General features: G+C 42.0%; 2 protein-coding genes across 12 annotated transcripts in view; one reads left to right on the top strand and one right to left on the bottom strand.

Annotated features, from left to right (window-relative positions):
• WDFY3 (WD repeat and FYVE domain containing 3) overlaps nucleotides 1-3,757 on the top strand; it is a 304,455-nt gene extending 300,698 nt beyond the window's left edge. For all 10 annotated transcript variants that reach the window (XM_054554129.2, XM_054554132.2, XM_054554131.2 and 7 more), the window contains one exon: nucleotides 371-3,757. In XM_054554129.2, coding sequence (XP_054410104.1) covers nucleotides 371-494 — 124 coding nt within the window. In that variant the 3' untranslated portion in view covers nucleotides 495-3,757. The remainder of the gene's footprint in view (nucleotides 1-370) is intronic.
• CDS1 (CDP-diacylglycerol synthase 1) overlaps nucleotides 1-21,793 on the bottom strand; it is a 100,260-nt gene that overhangs the window by 8,852 nt on the left and 69,615 nt on the right. For both annotated transcript variants that reach the window (XM_009240163.4, XM_054553279.2), the window contains exon 14: nucleotides 20,069-20,120. In XM_009240163.4, coding sequence (XP_009238438.3) covers nucleotides 20,069-20,120 — 52 coding nt within the window. The remainder of the gene's footprint in view (nucleotides 1-20,068; nucleotides 20,121-21,793) is intronic.

Here is a 21,793-nt window from a genome sequence, read left to right as displayed (position 1 = left end):
AAGTAAAGACATTGACATACCTCCCAAGCTTATAGGCCATGAGAATTAGTCTATACAGGTAGAATGGCCTCACATCGCTGTTCAGACACCTTGGCCTCATTGTATAGGAAAATCTTAACTCTGTTTTTTGTTTTCGTTTTTTTAATTCTTGTCAGTCAAAGAAATAGCTTCCCTGGTTTAATACTGCTTTTCTTCATAGACTGAAACAAATAATACAGCTTTCCTTTTAGTCCTTGTTCAGCCACACAACACAAAGCAGTATGGCCTTTGGCATTTTACTGCAAGCTTTCCATTCGATTATTAATGTTTCCGGTGCCCATGATCAAGCATGGAGAAGACCTATAATTAATTGACTTTTCCTTTCCTTTAGGTGCAGTCGATTTCAATCTGAAATCAAACGCTTGAAAATCTCATCCCCGGTGCGTGTTTGTCAGAACTGTTATTATAACTTACAGCATGAGAGAGGTTCAGAAGATGGGCCTCGAAATTGTTGAAGATTCAACAAGCTGAGTGGAGACCATGGTCTATAGACCCCTTCCCGATTCTCCTGTCCCAGCTTGGAAGGCATTGCAAACAGTCTCCGTTTACACATCTCTTCATACCACGTGTTTGAAGTGTTAAAATTCAAAGGGATCATTGAATAAAACGGGTGTAGAGTACAGGAATGGGGCAGACGCGATTCAGGTGAACAGCACAAGAAGAATATGAGGTGGTTCCTAGGAGCAACACTTTCGATCTCCAGTTCTCCCTGATGACAGTAGCTGTCTCCAAGAGAAAAATCCTCACTTATTAACTCTCTTTTCTTGCATCTCATTTTTATAGAGCTACTCATCCTTATTTGGAAAAACCAACAACAAAAAAGGCTTTTAGAAAATGGTTGTAAATCTGACTTCTTTGCAAGTAACTGTGTATATTGTAAATAGATATAAAAGGCCTTTTTTCTAAATAAGGACTTAACTGCCTGTAACATGAAACTTCAAACTAAACCACTAACTCAATGAACTACTTATGGTTTGTCTGACATCCCTCACTTACCAATTAATTATAAATATGTTTTTTTAAATCCCCAAAGACATTATCTGTGGTCTTTTTTTCCTTTCAAGCTCAGCCTGTGTGCCTGATGTCATTTCTTTCAAGTTGCCCACAGTATCTCCACTTAAACTAGGCTAGTAACCAAAATAATGTGGACCTTCTTTAGGAAACAGTGTGGGAGAATAGGAGTCCAGCCATAAGATAAACTGGAAATATTTGGGCGTCTTGTACCTGGCTACGCACCACCTCAGTGTTGTTCCTACATAAACAGGGCCCCTTATATATGTGGACTGCTGTTTGGTCAAAGAATACCTTCTTAGCATTGCAGAAAGGTGGTCAGATGACCAATGTAGTGCAGGAAACAGCCCTGTCTCAACTAATGGAAATATATTTGCATGTAACCCAAAATTAGCTTATCTTGCATAGAACATAATAAGTATGTGTCTTTGGTGACACTGATGTTCTACTATAGCTTATTTTCAAACAAGGGGTAAAAAAAGGAAAGAAGTGTACAGAATTAACATATAAACTTTGTTGTAAAACTGAATCATGTCAGAACTGCTTAAAATTAACCTTTACCATTTAATGTCATCTACCTGAAAACAGTGAGATTTATACTGTATCAATGTCTATTTTTTTGTTTTTGCTATGAATATAATTACAGTATTTTAATATTTAGTTATTTAATTTGTTCTACTAGTTGGATACAGAACACACAAATCCAGGGGGATTAAAGCTGGAAGGGGCTAAGAGATTAGTTTACAGAGAAAAGGCTTGGTGGTGGGATTTTTTTAAATGTGTGTTATGTACATATATATATAATATATATATTAAAAAATGAAACAATCTAGATTTTAACATTTTCAGAAACTTAGTGATAATATTAGAACAATTCTAAAAGCCCTGTGATTTGAAAAATGTAGAATCATTAACGGCCCAAGATAGGCCTTCACACCTTCACAGGTGTGAAAGGAAAGGCCTTCACACCCTCACAGAGGCATCATGCAAAGGACAGCAGCTTTGGCTTTTCCAATTTTCCATCTTTAGGCCCTGGTGAGAGGCACACTTATGTACTAAAATGCACATATATGCACATGCATTCAAAAATAGGCATTTGGTACAATGGTGATCTTGTACCTGATGGGCTGAAACCAGCTTAAGAACAAATTTGTTCTTCCTGATATGATAACTAGGTCTCCAAGAGAAAACAGAAAGGCTGCTTTAGTGCCTTACGCTTACTAAATTTAAATCTTTATTTACCTGGGTTTGAGCCTACAGTCTATTTATGATTACATATCAAAATTGATTAAAACACTTCCATTTCTAAAAGTTCAAATATACTTGTTAATAAAAGGATTATCGGCATTAATACTTTAACTTAAAGAAAAGTTGTGTTCTGTTTTCCTTTCTGTGTCTTACTCCCCCCACACTCTCCCTCCCCCATCACCATCTTCAATTCTAATAAATAATGCTGATGTTCAACAGTTGCAGAAATTGTGCTATTATGTAACTGTGGGCCTTGCCCCTGTCTGGCCCTCTAGATGAGTTGTAGCAGTGTTATTCTACACTTTTTAAAAGAAGCGTCCTCCTTTTGTCCATGAATCATGTTTACCCCATAACATAACCAGTGGCAGAGGTGTTCTTTAAAGACTTGAATATATGAATGTGTGTGTGTAGTTACTTAAAGGTTATTCCTCTTTGTAATAGGAAACTATATGGGATGAACACTTCTAAACTTTCTGACACAACTTCCATTACTAACTTTCTAACAGAACTTCCATAACTAGAAGGTGGAAACCAAAACCCTCATGGTAGTATTTCCTCTGGCAGCTGGTGCTGTGGGCAACTGTTTTGTTCAATCGGGTTTCTTTTCTTTTTGCCTCTAATGCAGAAATCAACAGAATCACTCACACATACAAGTACACTCACATACATAAACTAATTATTTCTCTGGATATCTTTCTGTGTTCCATGTAAATTTATTTACCAACATCTATTGTCAACATGTACATCTACCTTAGTGTGGTGTGCATTCTTTTTCTGAGAGTACCTCATAGGGCTCTTGCCTGATCTTTGTAGTTTGTTCATTCATCCATCCACCTGTTCATTTGTTCATCCATGTATTCTAACATTTTTGTGTAGTGTGCAACTGTAATGTCATGCTTTTGAAGAAGAGAATAGCTGCCCATAGCAGCCATCCGTCTGGATAATAGCAAAACACTCTAGATAAGTTATTTTGCACTTTCTTATGTATAAAGTTGGTAGAAACTTATTTTTGCTTTGTATCATTTAAATACATTTTGTTTTGGTAAATGAACTGTGTATAAAATATTTATGCCGTTAAAACTGTTTTTAGAAAGTATTTTTAATTTCAGCAAGTTTGGTTACTTGTTGCATGACTATTAACACAGCTGACTTTTTGTGTCAGTGCAATGTATATTTTTTGTCCTGTTATTAACTTGTAAGCCCTAGTAATGGCCAATTATTTGTACAGCAACAGAAGTAAATTGAAGATACTGGCTAAGACTGGATTGATTGTGGACTTTTATACTATATTGCAGAAACCAATATCTGTTTCTTGGTGGTTATGTAAAAGACCTGAAGAATTACTATCTAGTGTGCAATCTGTGATATCTGAATGTTCATTGTATATTTGTCTCTGATGCAAAAAGGTAGAGTAACACAATTACAATACATGATTAAATGCAATAGTCCAGGTACTTAAGTAATTTTTTTTCATTTCAAATAAATACCTACTATTTACCATCAAAAGAAAGAAAAAGAAAAGTTGTTAAGTCAGTTATTCAGGGAAGGAAAAACAGATCTAATAACTCCCTAACTTTATGTAGTTCTTTTCTAGTTGTAAATACTTTCAGAAGCACCTGCGTAAGATTGCAGAAGTATTGGCTGTTAAGTTTCCAGTTCCAGTTCTAGTTTGACTCATCATTAAAAATCAGGCTTTCTGCAGTCTGAGCTTCTCAATTGTGCTGGATTCTCAGGGCTAATGAGTGTATGTGGATGGCAGTAAGGAGAAGCAAGCCCCTTCTGGGAGATGTGACCCTCAAATTTGACTGGACCTGTAGAAAAAGACATGTCTGCATGGTTTTGGCTCTTTTTTCCTGAGCTTTATTCTCCAGCCAAAATATTGTGAAAAGTAAGCAACAGTGTGTATATATATATATGTGTCTCTTGCACCCATACTATAGTCACATAAGGAATATTCCAGTGTCCTGCCCCTCATCTGGAGCTGCAGCAGCCGCTGTTAGCAGCTGGTCTTTCCAGTTCAGCCTTCAATCTGAGAGTGTTAGAACTCACAATCCATTGTTCTTGTTACCAGCTTGTTTGGTTTTAAAATAGCCTTTCTGTAAAGAAGAGTTTTTAAGTTTATTTAGGCTGTTTTGATGATTTTAATTTTCCTCTTTATAAAGATACTAAATTCATTTTAAGCTTGAACAGCAGAGCCCCAAATTTGAGTATGTTTTGCTTATTACAAATTTTACCTCACTGCAACTGTACTTGAGTGGCAGAAGATGAAGGAATGCCAAGAACTAAAACAATAGCAATTTCTTTAAAAATTTTTTTAAAAATGGTAAAAGAGAAAGCTTAGAGCAGCTCCCATGTTATTAATGCTTTATTACTTACAGTTCTAGTGACGGGTTGCAGTCAAGAATGGACACTGCAGAATTCTCAGATGCAGAAATTCAGAGTTTAAAAGAACAAACATGCAAATGATTTTCCGTGAGTCCCTTGTCTGCCATTTGCTTCTCATCTTCAACAGAATTTTCCCTCCACGCCTCACTGTTGACCATTTGATGGACTTGGCCCAGCACTTGGTTAGTCTCTTTGCTTTATGAATATTCTCATTTCCTCCCACCTATTATAAAGCTCTTTTTTTTTCTTTTACTTTTGCTAGAGACAGCACCAAGCCAAGCTACCACAGTAGCATGGTGTTTTGGAGATCCCTGATTAGGAATTACCACTGAGGCTTCAGTTCTAACCAGCTTGGGAATTTAGGAAGCCTTTTGTTTTAGCGCTCACTCTCTCCATAGGGTTTTCCTACATCAGTAGTTGCCTGTGAGGATGGGAATGGTCTAAGATAGTGCTTCTTTAAACTTTTTGGTCTGAGAACTCTTTGATCCTTAAAAATTTTCAAGGAACCGAACAGCTTTTGCTTATTTGGTTTATATCTATCAGTAGTCATTGTATTAGAAATTAAAACTGAGATTTAAAATATATATGTCAACTCATTTAAAATAACAATGATAAGACCATGATGTATTAACATAAATTACATATTTCTATAAAAAGTCTTTTACAGCCGAGTGCAGTGGCTCACACCTGTAATCCCAGCACTTTGGGAGGCTGAGGCCGGCGAATCACCTGAGGTCAGGAGTTCACGACCAGTCTGGCCAACGTGGCGAAACCCCGTCTCTACTAAAAAATTAGCCAGGCATGGTGGCACGCGCCTGTAATCCCAGCTACCTGGGAGGCCGAGGCAGGAGAATGAATTGAACCCGGGAGGTGGAGGTTGCAGTGAGCCGAGATCACACCACTGCACTCCAGCCTGGATGACAGAGTGAGACTCCGTCTCCAAAAAAAAAAAAATCTTTTCCAAACAAAAAAAAAAAAAGGTGTTTTTGGCAAATTTACAACTTTTTGCAAATTTCTTTAATGTCTGGCTCAATAGAAGACAGGTGGATTCTGAAGTCTGCTTCTGCATTCCATCTGTTGTGATACTTTGTTTTGACTGGATTTATGGAAAAAGACAAATCTGCATGGTTTTGGCTCATTTCCTGAGCTTTGTTCTCCAGCTATCATTTTGTGAAAAGTATGTCTATTGCACCCCTACTATAGTAACATCAGGAATATACTTTGTTTTGGTTGAAGCATGAAGAAAATCCAACCTTACACATGTATTGGTTGAAAAGGGGGTGAATATTTTTAATTTTTATGGGCTCATAAGTGTATATATTTATGAGGTACATGTTATATTTAAATACAGGCATACAATGTATAATAGTCACATCAAAGTAAACAGAGAATTTACCACCTCAAGCATTTATTGTCCCTTTGTGTTAGGAACATTCCAATTCCACCCTTTTGGATATTTTAAAATATGCAGTAAATTGTTGACTGGAGTCACCCTGTTGTGCTATCAAATACTAGATCTTATTCATTCTATGTGACTATATTTTTATACCCACTAAACATCTCCACTTTCCACTCTCCTCCCTGCTACTCTTTCTAGCCTCTCGCAACCGTCATTCTACTCTCTCCATGAGTTCACTTGTTTTAATCTTTAGCTCCCACAAATGAGTGAGCACATGCAAAATGTCCTTTTTTTTAATTTGCCTAGCTTATTTCACTTAACATAATGTCCTCTAATTCCATCGATATTGTTGCAAATGATAGTATTTCATTTTTTATGGCTGAATAGTATTCCATTGTGTATATGTGCCACATTTTCTGTATCCATTCATCTGTTGATAGACTCAGGTTGAGTTGAAATCTTGGCTATTGCGAATAGTACTGCAGTAAACATGGGAGGGCAGATATCTCTTTGATATACTGACTTCCTCTCTTTTGTGTATATTCCTAGTAGTGGGATTGCTGGGTCGTATGGCAGTTCTATTTTTAGTTCTTTTAGGAACCTCCATACTGTTCTCCATAGTGGTTGTACTAATTTACATTCCCACCAACAGTGTAGGAGGGTTCCCCTTTCTCTGTCCTCACCAGCATTTGTTCTTGCCTGTCTCTTGGATAACAGCCATTCTAACTGGGGTGAGAGGATATCTCCTTGTGGTTTTGGTTTGCATTTCTCTGATGATTAGTGATGTTGAGCATTTTTTCATATACCTGTTTGACATTCGTATGTCTTCTTTTGAGAAATGCCTATTCAGATCATTTGCCCATTTTTTAATAGGATTATTAGATTTTTTTTCCTATCGAGTTGTTTGAGCTTCTTATATATTCTGATTATTAACCACCCTTGTCAGATGGGTGGTTTGCAAATATTTTCTTCTATTCTGTGGGTTGCCTCTTCACTTGTTGATCATTTCCTTTGCTGTACAGAAGCTTTTTAACTTGATGTGATCCCATTTGTCCATTTTTGCTTTGGTTATCTGTGCTTTTGAGGTCTTAGCCAAAAAATCTTTTCCCTGACCAAAGTCCTGGAGAGTTTCCCCAATGGTTTCTTCTAGCAGCTTCATAGTGTGTCTGGAATTGGTGGGTTCTTGGTCTCACTGACTTCAAGAATGAAGCCGCGGACCCTCGCGGTGTTACAGTTCTTAAAGGTGGCGTGTCCGGAGTTTGTTCCTTCTGATGTTCGGATGTGTTCTGAGTTTCTTCCTTCTGGTGGGTTCGTGGTCTCACTGGCTCAGGAGCGAAGCTGCAGACCTTCGCGGTGAGTGTTACAGCTCTTAAGGCGGCGCGTCTGGAGTTGTTTGTTCCTCCTGGTGGGCTCGTGGTCTCACTGGCTTCAGGAGTGAAGCTGCAGACCTTCGCCATGAGTGTTACAGCTCATAAAGGCAGTGTGGACCCAAAGAGTGAACAGTAGCAAGATTTATTGCAAAGAGCGAAAGAACAAAGCTTCCACAGTGTGGAAGGGGATGCGAGCGAGTTGCCACTGTTGGCTCCGGCAGCCTGCTTTTATTTTCTTATCTGGCCCCACCCACATCCTGCTGATTGGTAGAGCCGAGTGGTCTGTTTTGACAGGGCGCTGATTGGTGCGTTTACAATCCCTGAGCTAGACACAAAGGTTCTCCAGTCCCCACCAGATTAGCTAGATAGAGTGTGGACACAAAGGTTCTCCAAGTCCCCACCAGAGTAGCTAGATACAGAGTGTCAATTGGTGCATTCACAAACCCTGAGCTAGACACAGGGTGCTGATTGGTGTGTTTGCAAACCTTGAGTTAGATACAGAGTGCCAATTGTTGTATTTACAATCCCTGAGCTAGACATAAAGGTTCTCCAAGGCCCCACCAGAGTAGCTAGATACAGAGTGTCGATTGGTGCATTCACAAACCCTGAGCTAGACACAGGGTGTTGATTGGTGTGTTTGCAAACCTTGAGCTAGATACAGAGTGCTGATTGGTGTATTTACAATCCCTGAGCTAGACATAAAGGTTCTCCACATCCCCACCAGACTCAGGAGCCCAGCTGGCTTCACCCAGTGGATCCCGCACCCGGGCTGCAGGTGGCGCTGCCTGCCAGTCCCGCACCCGCACTCCTGCACTCCTCTGCCCTTGGATGGTCGATGGGACTGGGCGCCGTGGGGCAGGGGGCGGCGCTCCTCGGGGAGGCTCGGGCTGCACAGGAGCCCACGGAGTGGGTGGGAGGCTCAGGCATGGCGGGCTGCAGGTCCTGAGCCCTGCCCTGCGGGAAGGCAGCTAAGGCCGGGTGAGAAATCGAGCGCAGCGCCGGTGGGCTGGCACTGCTGGCGGACCCAGTACACCCTCCACAGCCGCTGGCCTGGGTGCTAAGCCCCTCATTGCCCTGGGTGGCAGGGCCGGCCGGCTGCTCCGAGTCCGGGGCCCGCCAAGCCCACGCCCACCCGGAACTCCAGCTGGCCCACAAGCGCCGCCGCAGCCCCGGTTCCCGCTCGCGCCTCTCCCTCCACACCTCCCTGCAAGCTGAGGGAGCCGGCTCCGGCCTTGGCCAGCCCAGAAAGGGGCTCCCACAGTGCAGTGGTGGGCTGAAGGGCTCCTCAAGTGCCGCCAAAGTGGGAGCCCAGACAGAGGAGGCACGGAGAGCGAGCGAGGGCTGTGAGGACTGCCAGCACGCTGTCACCTCTCAATAGTTTTAGGTCTTAGAATTAAATCTTTAATCCATTTTGATTTGATGTTTGTATATAGTGACAGATAGGGAGTCTAGTTTCATTCTTCCGCATATGGATATCTAGTTTCCCATAGGATTTATTGAATGGACTGTCCTTTCCTCAATATATGTTCTTGGCACTTTCGTCAAAAATGAGTTCACTGTAGATGTATGGTTTTATTTCTGGATTCTTTATTCTGTTCCATTGAGCTATGTGTCTGTTTTTATGCCAGAACAAGGCTGTTTGGGTTACTATTGCTCTGTAGTTGTAATTTGAAGTCAGGTAATGTGATTCCTCCAGTTTTGTTCCTTTTGTTCACAGTGGCTTTGGCTATTCTGGGTATTTTGTGATTCTACCTAAATTTTAGGATTATTTTTTCTATTTCTGTGAAGAATGTCATTAATATTTTGATAGGAATTGCATTGAATCTGTAGATTGCTTTGGGTAGTATGGACATTTTAACAATATTGATTCTTCCATTCCATGAACATGGAATATATTTCCATTTTTTGTGTGTCCTCTTTAGTTTCTTTCATCAGTCTTTTGCAGTTTTCATTGTAGAGATCTTTTATTTCTTTGGTTAAGTTTATTCCTAGGTATATTACTTTATTTGTAGCTATTGTAAATGGGATTACTTTCTTGATTTCTCTTTCATATTGTTCACTGTTGGCATATAGAAATGCTCCTGATTTTTGCATGTTGATTTTGTATCCTGCAATTTTACTGAATTTATCAGTTCTAATTTTTTTTAGTGGAGTCTTTAGGTTTTCCCAAATATAAGAGCATACCATCTGCAAACAAGAATAATTTGACTACTTCTGTTCCAATTTAGATGCCTTTTCTTTCTCTTTTCTGATTGCTCCAGCTAGGACACTATGTTGAGTAACAGTGAAAGTGGGCATCCTTGTCTTGTTCCAGATCTTAAAGGAAAGGCTTTCAGTTTTTCGAGCTGGAATATTATAATTGCTTTTTCAGATCATTGCTTCTTAAAGATAATAGTTTTAAGTTTTTTAATAGTTTAAGTTTCTTAAAGATTAATTACTATGTGGACTCTGAAATGATGCCAATGAACTTTTCATATTATGACATTAAAATCCATGGGTCTATCTTGCACTTTGAATTTATTTTTTTACACATCCAAAATTTTACAGCATCATGCATTGATCATTTAGAAAATTATTTTTAAATCCTGATTCAAGCACCAGAGACAGAAACAGTATATGTAGAACTTCTAAATGTTGACATATTTCATTATATAATATCAAAAAATCACATTATCATATACATTAAAATACCACCAGCAGTATCAGAAAATTTTAAGTCATAGTGACAGACACAAATTCTCCCAAAAATTCTTATTTTTGCTTAAAACCTAAAATTTTATCATTGGCAATAAGTTCTGTCTGCTGTTTTCTTTGAAGGGATAGGCTCACTTTGTTAATATTTGAGAACATACCACCCATAGAACCGTAGCTTGTCAGTTGTCCTTTCAATAAAAATAGTATTCCATGAGAAAGGCAGAGAGTTCAGCTCACAATTCAGTCACACAAGTGCTTCTCTTTGAGACAAATGTTGTACTTCAGTATGCAGGTGCTTTATGGGTACTTCTCATCTTGTGTCACTCTACTTAAGGGCCAAGATTTAATAAAAGTAATAATTTTTATTGCTTCTCCAAGGTCATTCTTAAGTCAAAGAGGCACTTGTGTTTTTATTGCAAGTGTTTGGTTATGAAGAATATGATCACTACTACTAGTGGTTTGGTGCCACCATACTAAGGTTCCAACAGTTCTACCCACTGCTTTTGTATCTCAGTAAAAATATCAATGCAGCGAAAAGGGTAGTGTTTTAGTAGTACTATTAAAACCTTGCAGACCCTCTAAAAGGGTCTCAGGACTCCTGGGGGCCTGGAAACCCCTTGAGAACCACTGGTCCAAGAAGAAGACATGAGATGAGGCTACCTAAATTGTAAGGTAGCATGCATGCAATCTCATTCAGTAATGATATTCCTAATCACTAATCCAGTGCTTTCAACTGGGCTCCCATTGAAACCTCCCGGGAGCAAGACCAGGCCCTATCACACTGAAGTGTTTTGGCAGCTACCCCCAGCTACTGGGATACCACCTCTACAGCTCAAAAGCATGTTGGGGTTTCAAATAAGGACTTTTAAAATCACATTATTATTCTATTCAAGACTCTAAAATTTTGATAATGTAAAAGAAACTGCTAATACGAATCTTTCAACATTAGATACAGTTCTAAATAGTATAATAAACTATCAGGAGAGTCAGTCTAGGGGCTAAGCTCCCATTCTCCCACTTACTGTGTGCTCTCAGGTGAGTGACTTAGTCGCTCTAGGTCTGAGTTTCCTTATATGGAAAATTTGTATTAGGATACCTGCCCCCAGAGAATTGTTATAAGGATTCGATATGGTAATATATATATGAAGGGTAGTGCCTGACAAATGTGTTGTCAGTACATTCCAGTGTTAACTTGGAAATACGAACATAAAAGGGATGATGCACTGAAACATCTGAATGCCAAATGAACGCCAGTGGCAGGGAGTTCACCTTCAGTCAGATATACAGGAGGCAGAATGCTACAGCGGGAAAGGCTCTTCAAAGTCATCAAGTCCAAAGTAGGCTTTTTAAGTAGAATTCCCAGCTCTGCTCCTAAGCCTCTGACACCCAGGCCAAGGCTCTTAACAAACAGCTCCCAGTTAGTATTTCCCAATTTTCTTTTAGGTGACTACAGTGCAAGTGTACTTTGGATGTCATTTCAATATTATCTGTGCATAATTATGCCCTTCTTTATCAAGAAGATAAAGCATCGGAACTTCAACCTTGGCCTTCAGCTATCATGCTTCCTGCTCAACAAAGGCAAAGAAGAGTTGCAAGCTGCATTCCAGTGCAGAGGACAGAGTTAAAGAAAAACAACTTGTTTAGGATCTTGCCCTCAGGCCCTACTACAAACTTCAAACAAAAGTTATATCCTAAAAATCTGATTTCCCTGCATAAAGTTTCCCTTCATAAAAGGAAGCTGCTCCTTTGCAAACTGATTCTCAAGAAATCCACCATGGAGCAAAGGTCAACTAAGCAGCCTTTGGTTATAAACTTGAGGATCCTTTGAGTGTGCTGCTGGCCAATTCTGCCAAGAGGAAAAAAGAAACAAAGTTCTCCTAAAGCAGTGTTATCAAGTGTGCTATGGTTCAAGTTCAAATCTGCGAATGTGGATGTCTTTTTCCTTCTAAGGTAGCAATCTGTGTTTGTGCTAATACATACTTAGCTGGGCCTTGAAGATGATTTTTTAAAATGATGTAAGTACCCTCTCCAAGAACTTTCCGGCCTATAAATGAGAGGCTTGCCTTCATGCAGGTATCTGTAATTAGATTTTCAGCAAGGGTATTCCATTCCTTACTGTTTCTAATTCAGTAATACTTTCTTCCACAATATGTTTTCTTTGCTCTGCACTCCACATTTTCATATCATTGTTATCTCATCTTTGTCCTTTTTTGAATGACTGTTGTATGATACCAGGCCTTCCTAAAGGTTCTCCCCTATTCCCCCTTGTTCATTCCACTGCCCCCACCCCCTGACCCGCCACTGCATTTCTGGTCTTTTGCAAACTTTTGTCCTGCCTTCTTGCCTGCCTGCCTTTTGCATAGGTGTCATGCCATTGATTTTCCTCTTCCTCTTTTAAATGTGGACTCTTGTCCAGCCTTTATGTTTGCTGTGATATACTGTGAGTGAATTCTCCTTAACATCGTTCCCCCCTTAGTTTGAGGATTGGGTGTTGTGATTGGGTTTTGTGACACAGCAGTCACTATGCATGTGCTGCAATTGCCCATTCTGTGTCAAGCCCTGCAGGGCTCCTCAGCTTCTTACCCCTCACACCTCCTGCTCCATCCTGGGCTGGGGCCTCCTCTGCCGCAGGGCCATTCCCTGGCTCTGCCCTCTACCTGCAAGGATCCTACTCCAGGTGTGCTCCTCTTCCTCCCTCACCTTCTCCAAGTCTTTCCTCAAATGTCACCTTGTAAGTGAGGCCTCCCCTGACCAACCTACAGTATTTACAATTGCAATTTCCCTCCCTCTGACTTTCTCATTATCACCCTTCTCTGAAACCCTCCACAATGTGCTATGCTACTATTTATTTGTGTCTCTTTAGCAAAGTGTAAGCTACATGACCACGGATACTTTTGTCTGTTTCACTCACTGCTGCATGGAGTTCTAAAACTGTATCTGACAGAGTGGCTGCTCAATAAATGTGTTGAATGAAGGAATTAGAGGCAGCCCTTGGCTTGCCCTCAACTGTAATGCAATCTGTTTTTGTAAACATCTTACATCATCTTTCTTGGGTTGAATTTGAGCTTTCATATACCATATGCCTGAACACATGCGCTTGAAATGCTCACTGGGGTTTGGTTTTTATTATTCTTTATTTTATTTTTTGAGACAGGGTCTCTCTCACCCAGGCTGGAGTGCAGTGGCGCTATCCACAGCTCACTGCAGCCTTGACCTCTCAGGCTTAAGCCATCCTCCTGCCTCATCCTCCTGAGTAGCTGGAACCACATTCACCATGCCCAGTTAATTTTTTTTTTTAATAGATGAGGTCTCATTATATTGCCCAAGCTGGTCTCAAACTCCTGGACTCAAGCGATCCTCCCACCTTGGCCTCCCAAAGTGCTGGAATTACTGGTGTGAGCCACCACACCCAGCCTAGGGTTTGGTCTTAAACTTTGAAAGTTCCTCATTCCTTGAAGTTACCTTGAGCAAGGCACCCTCTGCCTATGGAATCACCCACCCAGCACCCCAGGATAGAAGCCACAGGGTCTTCGTAGCAATGCCAGAGAAGAAAGCCTCTTCCCCTCCTTTTCCTAGTCCAGCCTAACTGGGGAGGATGAAATATTCCAGGGAAGCCCCCACCCCTCAACCCTGCCTAGCAGACGGATCCAGGAGGGGCTACTGGACCTATTGTGGGGTTCCCATTTGAGGTCAGCTGGCAGCCCTTCCCTGTCCCATACCCGGTCCTAGAATACTCCCCCATCCCATCCCTGCCTGCTCACCCTATCCCATCATTACAGATTCTCCAATCAGATATTTTAACAACTTTGGTACATAATTAACTTAGTGTAAAAATCATCAAGTCTACAATTCAGTATGTTTTGGTATATTCAGAGTTTTGCCACCTGATATGGTTTGGCTGTGTTCCGACCCAAATCTCAACTTGAATTGTATCTCCCAAAATTCCCACATGTTGTGGGAGGGACCCAGCGGGGAGTAATTGAATTATGGGGCCTGGTCTTTCCCATGCTCTTCTCATGAGTGATTAAGTCCCACGAGATCTGATGGGTTTATCAGGGGTTTCTGCTTTTGCTTCTCTCTCATTTTCTCATGCCGCCACCATGTAAGAAGTGCCTTTCACCTCCTGCCATGATTCTGAGGCCTCCCCAGCCATGTGGAACTGTAGGTCCAATTAAACCTCTTTTTCTTTTCAGTCTCCGGTATGCCTTTATCAGCAGCAGAAAACAGACTAATACAGTAAATTGGTACCAGTAGAGTGGGACGTTGCTGAAAAGACACCCAAAATGTGGAAACTATTTTGGAACTAGGTAAGAGACAGAGGTTGGAACAGTTTGGAGGGCTCAGAAGAAGCAGGAGAATGTGGGAAAGTTTGGAACTTCCTGGAGACTTGTTCAATGGCTTAGCCCAAAATGCTGATAGTGATATGGACAATAAAATCCAGACTGAGGTGTTCTCGGACAATAAAGTCCAGGCTGAGGTGTTCTCAGACAGAGATGAGGAACGTGTTGGGAAGTGGAGTAAAGGTGACTCTTGTTAAGTTTTAGCAGAGACTGGCAGCATTCTGCCCCTGCCCTAGAGATTTGTGAAACTTTGAACTTGAGAAAGATGATTTAGGGTATCTGGCAGAAATTTCTAGGCAGCAAAGCATTCAAAACATGACTTGGGTACTGTTAAAGGCATTCAGCTTTATAAGGGAAGCAGAGCATAAAAGTTTGAAAAAATTGCAGCCAGACTATGTAATAGAAAAGAAAAACCCATTTTCTGGGGAGAAATTCAAGCTGGCTACAGAAATTTGCATAAGTAGCAGGAGCCTAATGTTAATCCCCAAGACAATGGGGAAAATGGCTACAGGCCATGTCAGAGACCTTCACAGCAACCCCTCCCATCACAGGCCTGAAGGCCTAGGAGGAAAAAGTGGTTCCATGGGCCAGACCCAGGGTCCCCATGCTGTATGCAGCCCAGGGACTTGGTGCCCTCTGTCCAAGCTGCTCCAGCTGTGGCTGAAAGGGCCAATGTATACCTTGGGCTGTGGCTTCAGAGGGTGGAAGCTCCAAGCCTTGGCAGCTTCCATGTGGTGTTGAGCCTGTGGGTGCGCGGAAGTCAAGAATTGAGTTTGGGAGCCTCTGCGCAGATTTCAGAAGATGTATGGAAACACCCGGATGTGCCAGCAAAAGTTTGCTGCAGGGGCGAGGTCCTCATGGAGAACCTCTGCTAGGGCAGTGCAGAAGGAAAATGTGGAATCAGAGCCCCCACACAGAGTCCCTACTGGGGCACTGCCTAGTGGAGCTGTGAGAAGAGGGCCACTGTTCTCCAGACCCCAGAATGGTAGATCCACTAACCAACAGTTTGCAGCATGCACCTGGAAAAGCCACAGACATTCAACACCAGCTTGTGAAAGCAGCCAGGCAGGAGGCTGTACCCTGCAAAGCCACAGGGGCAGGGCTGCCCAAGACCATGGGAACCCACCTCTTGAATCAGCATGACCTGGATGTGAGACATGGAGTCAAAGGAGATCATTTTGGAGCTTTAAAACTTGACTGCCGGCCAGGTGTGGTGGCTCACGCCTGTAATCCCAGCACTTTGGGAGGCCGAGGCAGATGGATCATCTGAGGTCAGGTGTTTGAGACCAGCCTGGTCAACATGGTGAAACCTCATCTCTACTAAAAATACAAAAAATTAGCTGGATGTAGTGGCAGGCAGCTGGAATCCCAGCTACTCAGGAGGCTGAGGCAGGATAATTGCTTGAGCCCGGGAGGCACAGGTTGCAGTGAGCCAAGATCGCGCCATTGCATTCCAGCCTAGGCAACAAGAGCTAAACTCTGTCTCAAAAACAAAAACAAACTTGACTTCCCTGCTGGATTTCAGACTTGCATGGGCCCTGTAACCCCTTTGTTTTGGCCAATTTCTTCCATTTGGAATGGTTGTATTTACCCAATACCTGTACCCCCATAGTATCTAGGAAGTAACTAACTTGCTATTGATTTTACAAGCTCATAGGCAGAAGGAACTTGCCTTGTCTCAAATGAGACTTTGGACTGTTGACTTTTGGGTTAATGGTGAAATGAGTTAAGACTTTGGGGACTGTTGGGAAGGCATGATTGGTTTTGTAACGTGAGGACATGAGATTTGGAGGGGCCAGTGGTGGAATGATATGGTTTGGCTATGTCCTCACCCAAATCTCAACTTGAATTGTATCTCCCAGAATTCCCATGTGTTGTGGGAGGGACCCAGGGGAGGTAACTGAATCATAGGGGCTGCTCTTTCCCATGCTATTCTCGTGATAGTAAGTCTCACGAGATCTGACAGGTTTATCTGGGGTTTCCACTTTTGCTTCTCTCTCATTTTCTCTTGCCACCACCACGTAAGAAGTGCCTTTCACCTCCCGCCATGATTCTGAGGCCTCCCCAGCAGGTGGAACTGTAAGTCCAATTAAACCTCTTTTTCTTCACAGTCTCGGGTATGTCTTTATCCACAGCATGAAAACAGACTAATACATCACCATTGTCACAATCTAATTTCAGAACATTTTCATCACCCAAAAAGAAACCCCTTACCATTAGCAGTTACTCCCTAGTCTCCTCCTGCCCCCAGCCTCTACCAACCACTGATCTACTTTGTCTGTAGAGTTGCCCAATCTGAACATTTTCTCTAATGGAATCATGCAATAATATGTGGTCTTTTGTGAATGGTTTATTTCACTTAACATTTTTGAGCTTCATGTGTATCACAACATTATCAGTGTTTCATGCCTCTTGATTTTCAAGTAGTAGCCCATTGTATGGATAGACTACCTCTTATTTATCCGTTCAGCACATGGTGTTCAGGTTGTTTCCACTTTTTTACTATTGTGAATCATGCTGCTGTAAACATTCATGTACAGGTTTTCATACGGATGAATGTTTACATTTCTCTTGGTATATACCAAGAAATGGGCTTGCTGGATCGTATGGTAACTCCGTTTTACATTTTGAGCAGCTCTCAGACTGTTTTCCAAAGCCATCGCATCATTTTACATTCAAACCAGCAATGTATCCAATCAGGTTTTATTCTCAGGGAACAGCACCAACCAAACTGTACGCCCTCTGTGCCCCCTTCAAGCGCTCATTAAAATGTAAGGCACTCTTATTTGGGGACAGGTCACTTTCCAATATACTTTCAGAAGGTATCTGGTGAGAAAGTAGTGACAGTGACAGCCTCTTCTAGCAGCCTCAGAATGCGCCGGGGTCTCTGATCCCACCTGGACTTTTCCTACCACCTGCCTCACTCCCCACTAGCTCCAGCCCAGGTTAGAGCTCCAACCCTTCCTGAGGGGACCACAATCACAGCACCTTCTACAATTTCTTTCCAGCTAATCTGCACATTCTTTTGAGGGAACAGGATATATTTAGTTATTTCAAATGCTAAAATGATGTCTCATTCAAATACGGTTCTATATCCATGTTTAGTGGACATACGATATCCATTATTTAGTGAATGACTGAGGTTCTGGGGGTGGTGGTAATGAATACTTTTAGCAGTATATATTACAAAGAAAACGTACCCTATTGAAATTCCTGAAAGCTGGATCTTAGAACTGAGTCGCCTTTTCAGGGTGCCGACAAGTGCTATGTATTGTGAAAAAGACGGAGCGGGCCACGATCAGTAGGAAGCCGTCTTCCTGCCTTTGCTTTCCTGGGGGCCAGAGCTCAATGGGGCAAGGGAGCAAGCTGCCTCTTCCTTCAGTGAGGGCTCTCACTTAGAACTTCCATAAGTTATTTTGGCCTCGCTTTTATGTTTTAATATCAGTGTATACACTTGGTCACTACTCCTCAGCTAAGGAGCAGTGATGTCACCATATTTGGATTTGGATAAAGATCTGTTCCTTCTCTTCCTGCTATCAAGTAGAATTGTCAAGGTGGGACTTCCAGCTATGTCTGAGTAGGGGGTGGCAAATCCTCTCCCCAAAAAGCATCTATTAAAAGCTGGACAAAATGTATGTTTCCGCACTCTAGAAATTGAACAAAGGTATACACTATGAAAAAGGTTTATGCTTGAAAAACTGGGGCATAGTGGGTGTTTGTGGAATCCTTTCCTAGGACTGCACACGTTCCCCCACCAGCTCAGCTAGGTTAGAGCTTTAGCCAGGGCAGGACAGACTCTGAGGACTCCAATGGTCCAATGGGACTTGCTCAATTTGCAACAGTGGACAATACCCATACCCAGAGAAGTCAGTGGAAGTGACAATCTCAGAGGATGAGAGGGGAGGGCTAATGGTACCACAAGCTGGGAACTGTGTGGTTGGGCCAAGCACTTTCTAGATGAGGCCGCACGTGGGTGCGGAGGAGACCTGGGGCAACACTTCCACTACTGGCTGCCCCTGAGGCTGGACATAGGAGCCTCAAGAGACAAAGTTGATTAATTGGACATTTTCAATTTTAAAAGATGTTAAACTTCAAAAGACACCATTAAGAAAATAAAAGACAAGCCAAAGCCTGAGAGAAAATATTTGCAAGTTATATATCTGATAAGGTTTCTTACAACTCAATAAGAAGGAAAATAATGCCATTTAAAAATGGGCAAAAGAGGCTGGATGCAGTGGCTCATGCCTGGAATCCCAGCACTTTGCGAGGTCAAAGCAAGCAGATCACGTGAGCCCAGGAGTTTGAGACCACCCTGCCCAACATGGCAAAACCCCATCTCTACAAAAAAATACAAAAATTAGCTGGACATGGTGGCGGGTACCTGTAATCCTAGCTACTCAGGAGGCTGAAGTAAGAGGATCTCTTGAGCCTGGGAGGCAGAAGTTGCAGTGAGCCCAGAACACGCCACTGCACTCCAGCTTTGGTGACAGAGCAAGACCCTGTCTAAAACTAATTAAAAATGGGCAAAAAGATATGAATATTTTTATCAAAGAAGATATACAGAAGAGAAATAAAGCACATGAAAAGACACACCACCACTAGCCATTAGAGAAATGCAAATGAAAATCACAATGAAATACCTCTATGCATCAGCTAGAATGTCTATAATTTAAAAGACAGATGATGGCAGGTTTGGGTAAAGATGCAGATAAACTACAGCTGTTGAATATCACAAGGAAGAATGTAAGATTGTATAGCTACTTTAGAAAACAGTTTGTTTTTCTTTTTTCTTTTTTTTTTTTTTGAGCCAGAGTCTTGCTCTGTCACCCAGGCTTAGGTGCAATGGCGCAATCTCGGCTCACTGCAACTTCTGTCTCCCAGGTTCCAGTGATTCTCCTGCCTCAGCCTCCCAAGTAGCTGGGATTACAGGAGCGTGCCACCATGCCCAGATAATTTTTGTATTTTTAGTAGAGACGGGGTCTCGCCATGTTAGCCAGGCTGGTCTTGATCTCCTGACCCCAGGTGATCCACCTGCCTCGGCCTCCCAAAGTGCTGGGATTACAGGCCTGAGCCACTGTGCCCGGCCTGGCAAGTTATTTCTTTAAAAGAAACTTACCATACAATCCAGCAATTCCTCCCCTAGCCATCTACCCGAGAGAAATGAAGAAATTGCCGCACAAAGACATGTATGTCTACACACATTCATAGTAACATTCTTCATAAGGGCCTCAAACTGGAAATAACCCAAATGTTCATCAGCTGATGAGTTAGCAAAACATATTAAACAGGAGAGAAGTGCTAATACATGCAAAAACATGCCAGGTGCAAAACATACTGTATAATTCAATTTATGTGAATATCACACAGACAGGAAGCAGATCAGTAGTTGCCAAAGGCTGAGGCTTAGAGTGGGGATTAACTGCAAATGGGCACCAGGAAACTTTTTGGAAGATCATGGAAGTGCTCTCAAACTGGATTTGGTGGTGGTGGCACAATGTTATGGTATGTAAATTATATCTCAGTAAAGCTGTTGGGGGAAAAAACAAATGGAATTTCTGACAATTCATATGTGTCTGTCTTACCTGGACTAGCTGAAGCCTCTGTTTCCTTTTCTTCACAACTTCTTGAGATGTACTAAAACCAATGAAAAATATATTTAATAGATTACTCAAGAATGTTCCCCAAACTCATCACTTGCCTAGGCCTCATCTGAAGCTTGAATTGTCAAACAGAAAATTATCCAGGCCAGGTCATGCTTGTAATCCCAGCACTTTGGGAGGCAGAGGCAGGTGGCTCATTTGCAGTCAAAAATTGGAGACCAGCCTGGGCAATATGGTGAAACCCCATCTCTACCAAAAAAAAAAAGAAAAAAAATTAGCCAAGCATAGTGGCATGTGCCTGTAGTCCCAGCTACTCAGGAGGCTAAAAGGTGGGATGATCGCTTGAGCCTGGGAGGTTGAGACTGCAATGAGCCGTGATCATGCCACTGCACACCAGCCTGGGGCAACAGAGCGAGACCCTGTCTCAAGAAAGAAAGAAAAGAAAGAAAAAGAAAAGAAAAAAGAAAATCATCTGGACACATTAAACTCAAGTCAGATGCACAGCAGAAAGTCTGAGAGTTAAACTCCAAGTCCTATACCCTGTTCATGTTACAAGTTGAGAGACAGCAGTTTGAAATTTCACTTCCACCAGAGGACAATGCGATCCTTAGGGTGCACCCTCCGTCAATAATTCTTTCGCTCTCTTGAGTGACAAGGCTCTTGCTTCACCAGCCCTATCTTTGTACACAGTAGAGAACAGGCTGGATTCTCTCCATTCCTTCTGGAAACTCACTTTGCCATCATCAGGAAATGTTCCATTCATCAACTTTTACTAAATGATTATTGATGCGTACCTGATGATTTAAGAAGGTTTTCCATTTCTGTACAGGAAAACGATGAGATTAAGGTAGGAATGGCTTCTGATTTTGGTTAAATTATCTAGACCTGATTTTTCTTTGCAGCTACTGAAGATTGCCAAATCTTTACAGCCCCTCTTCAAGGAATGAATTTTAAACTTTGTAAGTTTCAAGAGGGGGGCAGAAAGATCTGGCTATGGACTATGGTCAGGAAAGATAGGTCTTAGGGAGGTCAGACGGTGGTCACCTGTGTTCCCACACACCTGGTTTATATATCTGTCATCACTCTGATCAATATCCACTTCAAATGACATTACTTCTGTACCTGTCTGTCTCCGTGACTAGGCAGAATACTAGTTCTAAGGTTTTTCTTCATGCGAGAACAAAGCACAGTGCTGGGTCAGGTAGACATTTCAGGTTTGCTGAAGTGGATCAATGGTTTGTCTATCATTCATGGAACACTTCCGTTACCCACCACCTGAAGCAGACATGGCCAAAGCGGTGGTTACTTTTCTGCTCAGTCCTATAACCTGTCGTTTCCCACTGCAGACAGGCAATGGAAGAGGAGCAGACAGGAAGGAGGGAAGGAAACTTAAGAATTACTAATCAGCTATTCAATGCTGGACAATATGAGTTTTCACTGAATCCTTAAAACAACCCTATTAGCTAGGAATAATGAGGCCCACCTTAGAACTCTGCAAAATAAAAGGTCTGGGGAAGGGGATAGGAGATGTCCTAGAGACAAGAGGCAATGTGTACAGCTGGGTCTTTAGACCAAGCTCCAAGCTTGTGCATTTCAGAAGCTGGAGAGCCTACAGAGAGCAGGCATCATGCCAGACGCTGGGTATGCAGTGGCCAACCCAAACAGACTTCATCTGGCCTCTGTATAGCTTAAAGCTCTAGTAAGGGG

Source organism: Pongo abelii, chromosome 3 (assembly GCF_028885655.2).
Source record: "Pongo abelii isolate AG06213 chromosome 3, NHGRI_mPonAbe1-v2.0_pri, whole genome shotgun sequence".
Lineage (NCBI taxonomy): Eukaryota > Metazoa > Chordata > Mammalia > Primates > Hominidae > Pongo > Pongo abelii.
The sequence above is the reverse complement of the archived record's forward strand: the minus strand, read 5'-3'. Positions and strand labels throughout refer to the sequence as shown.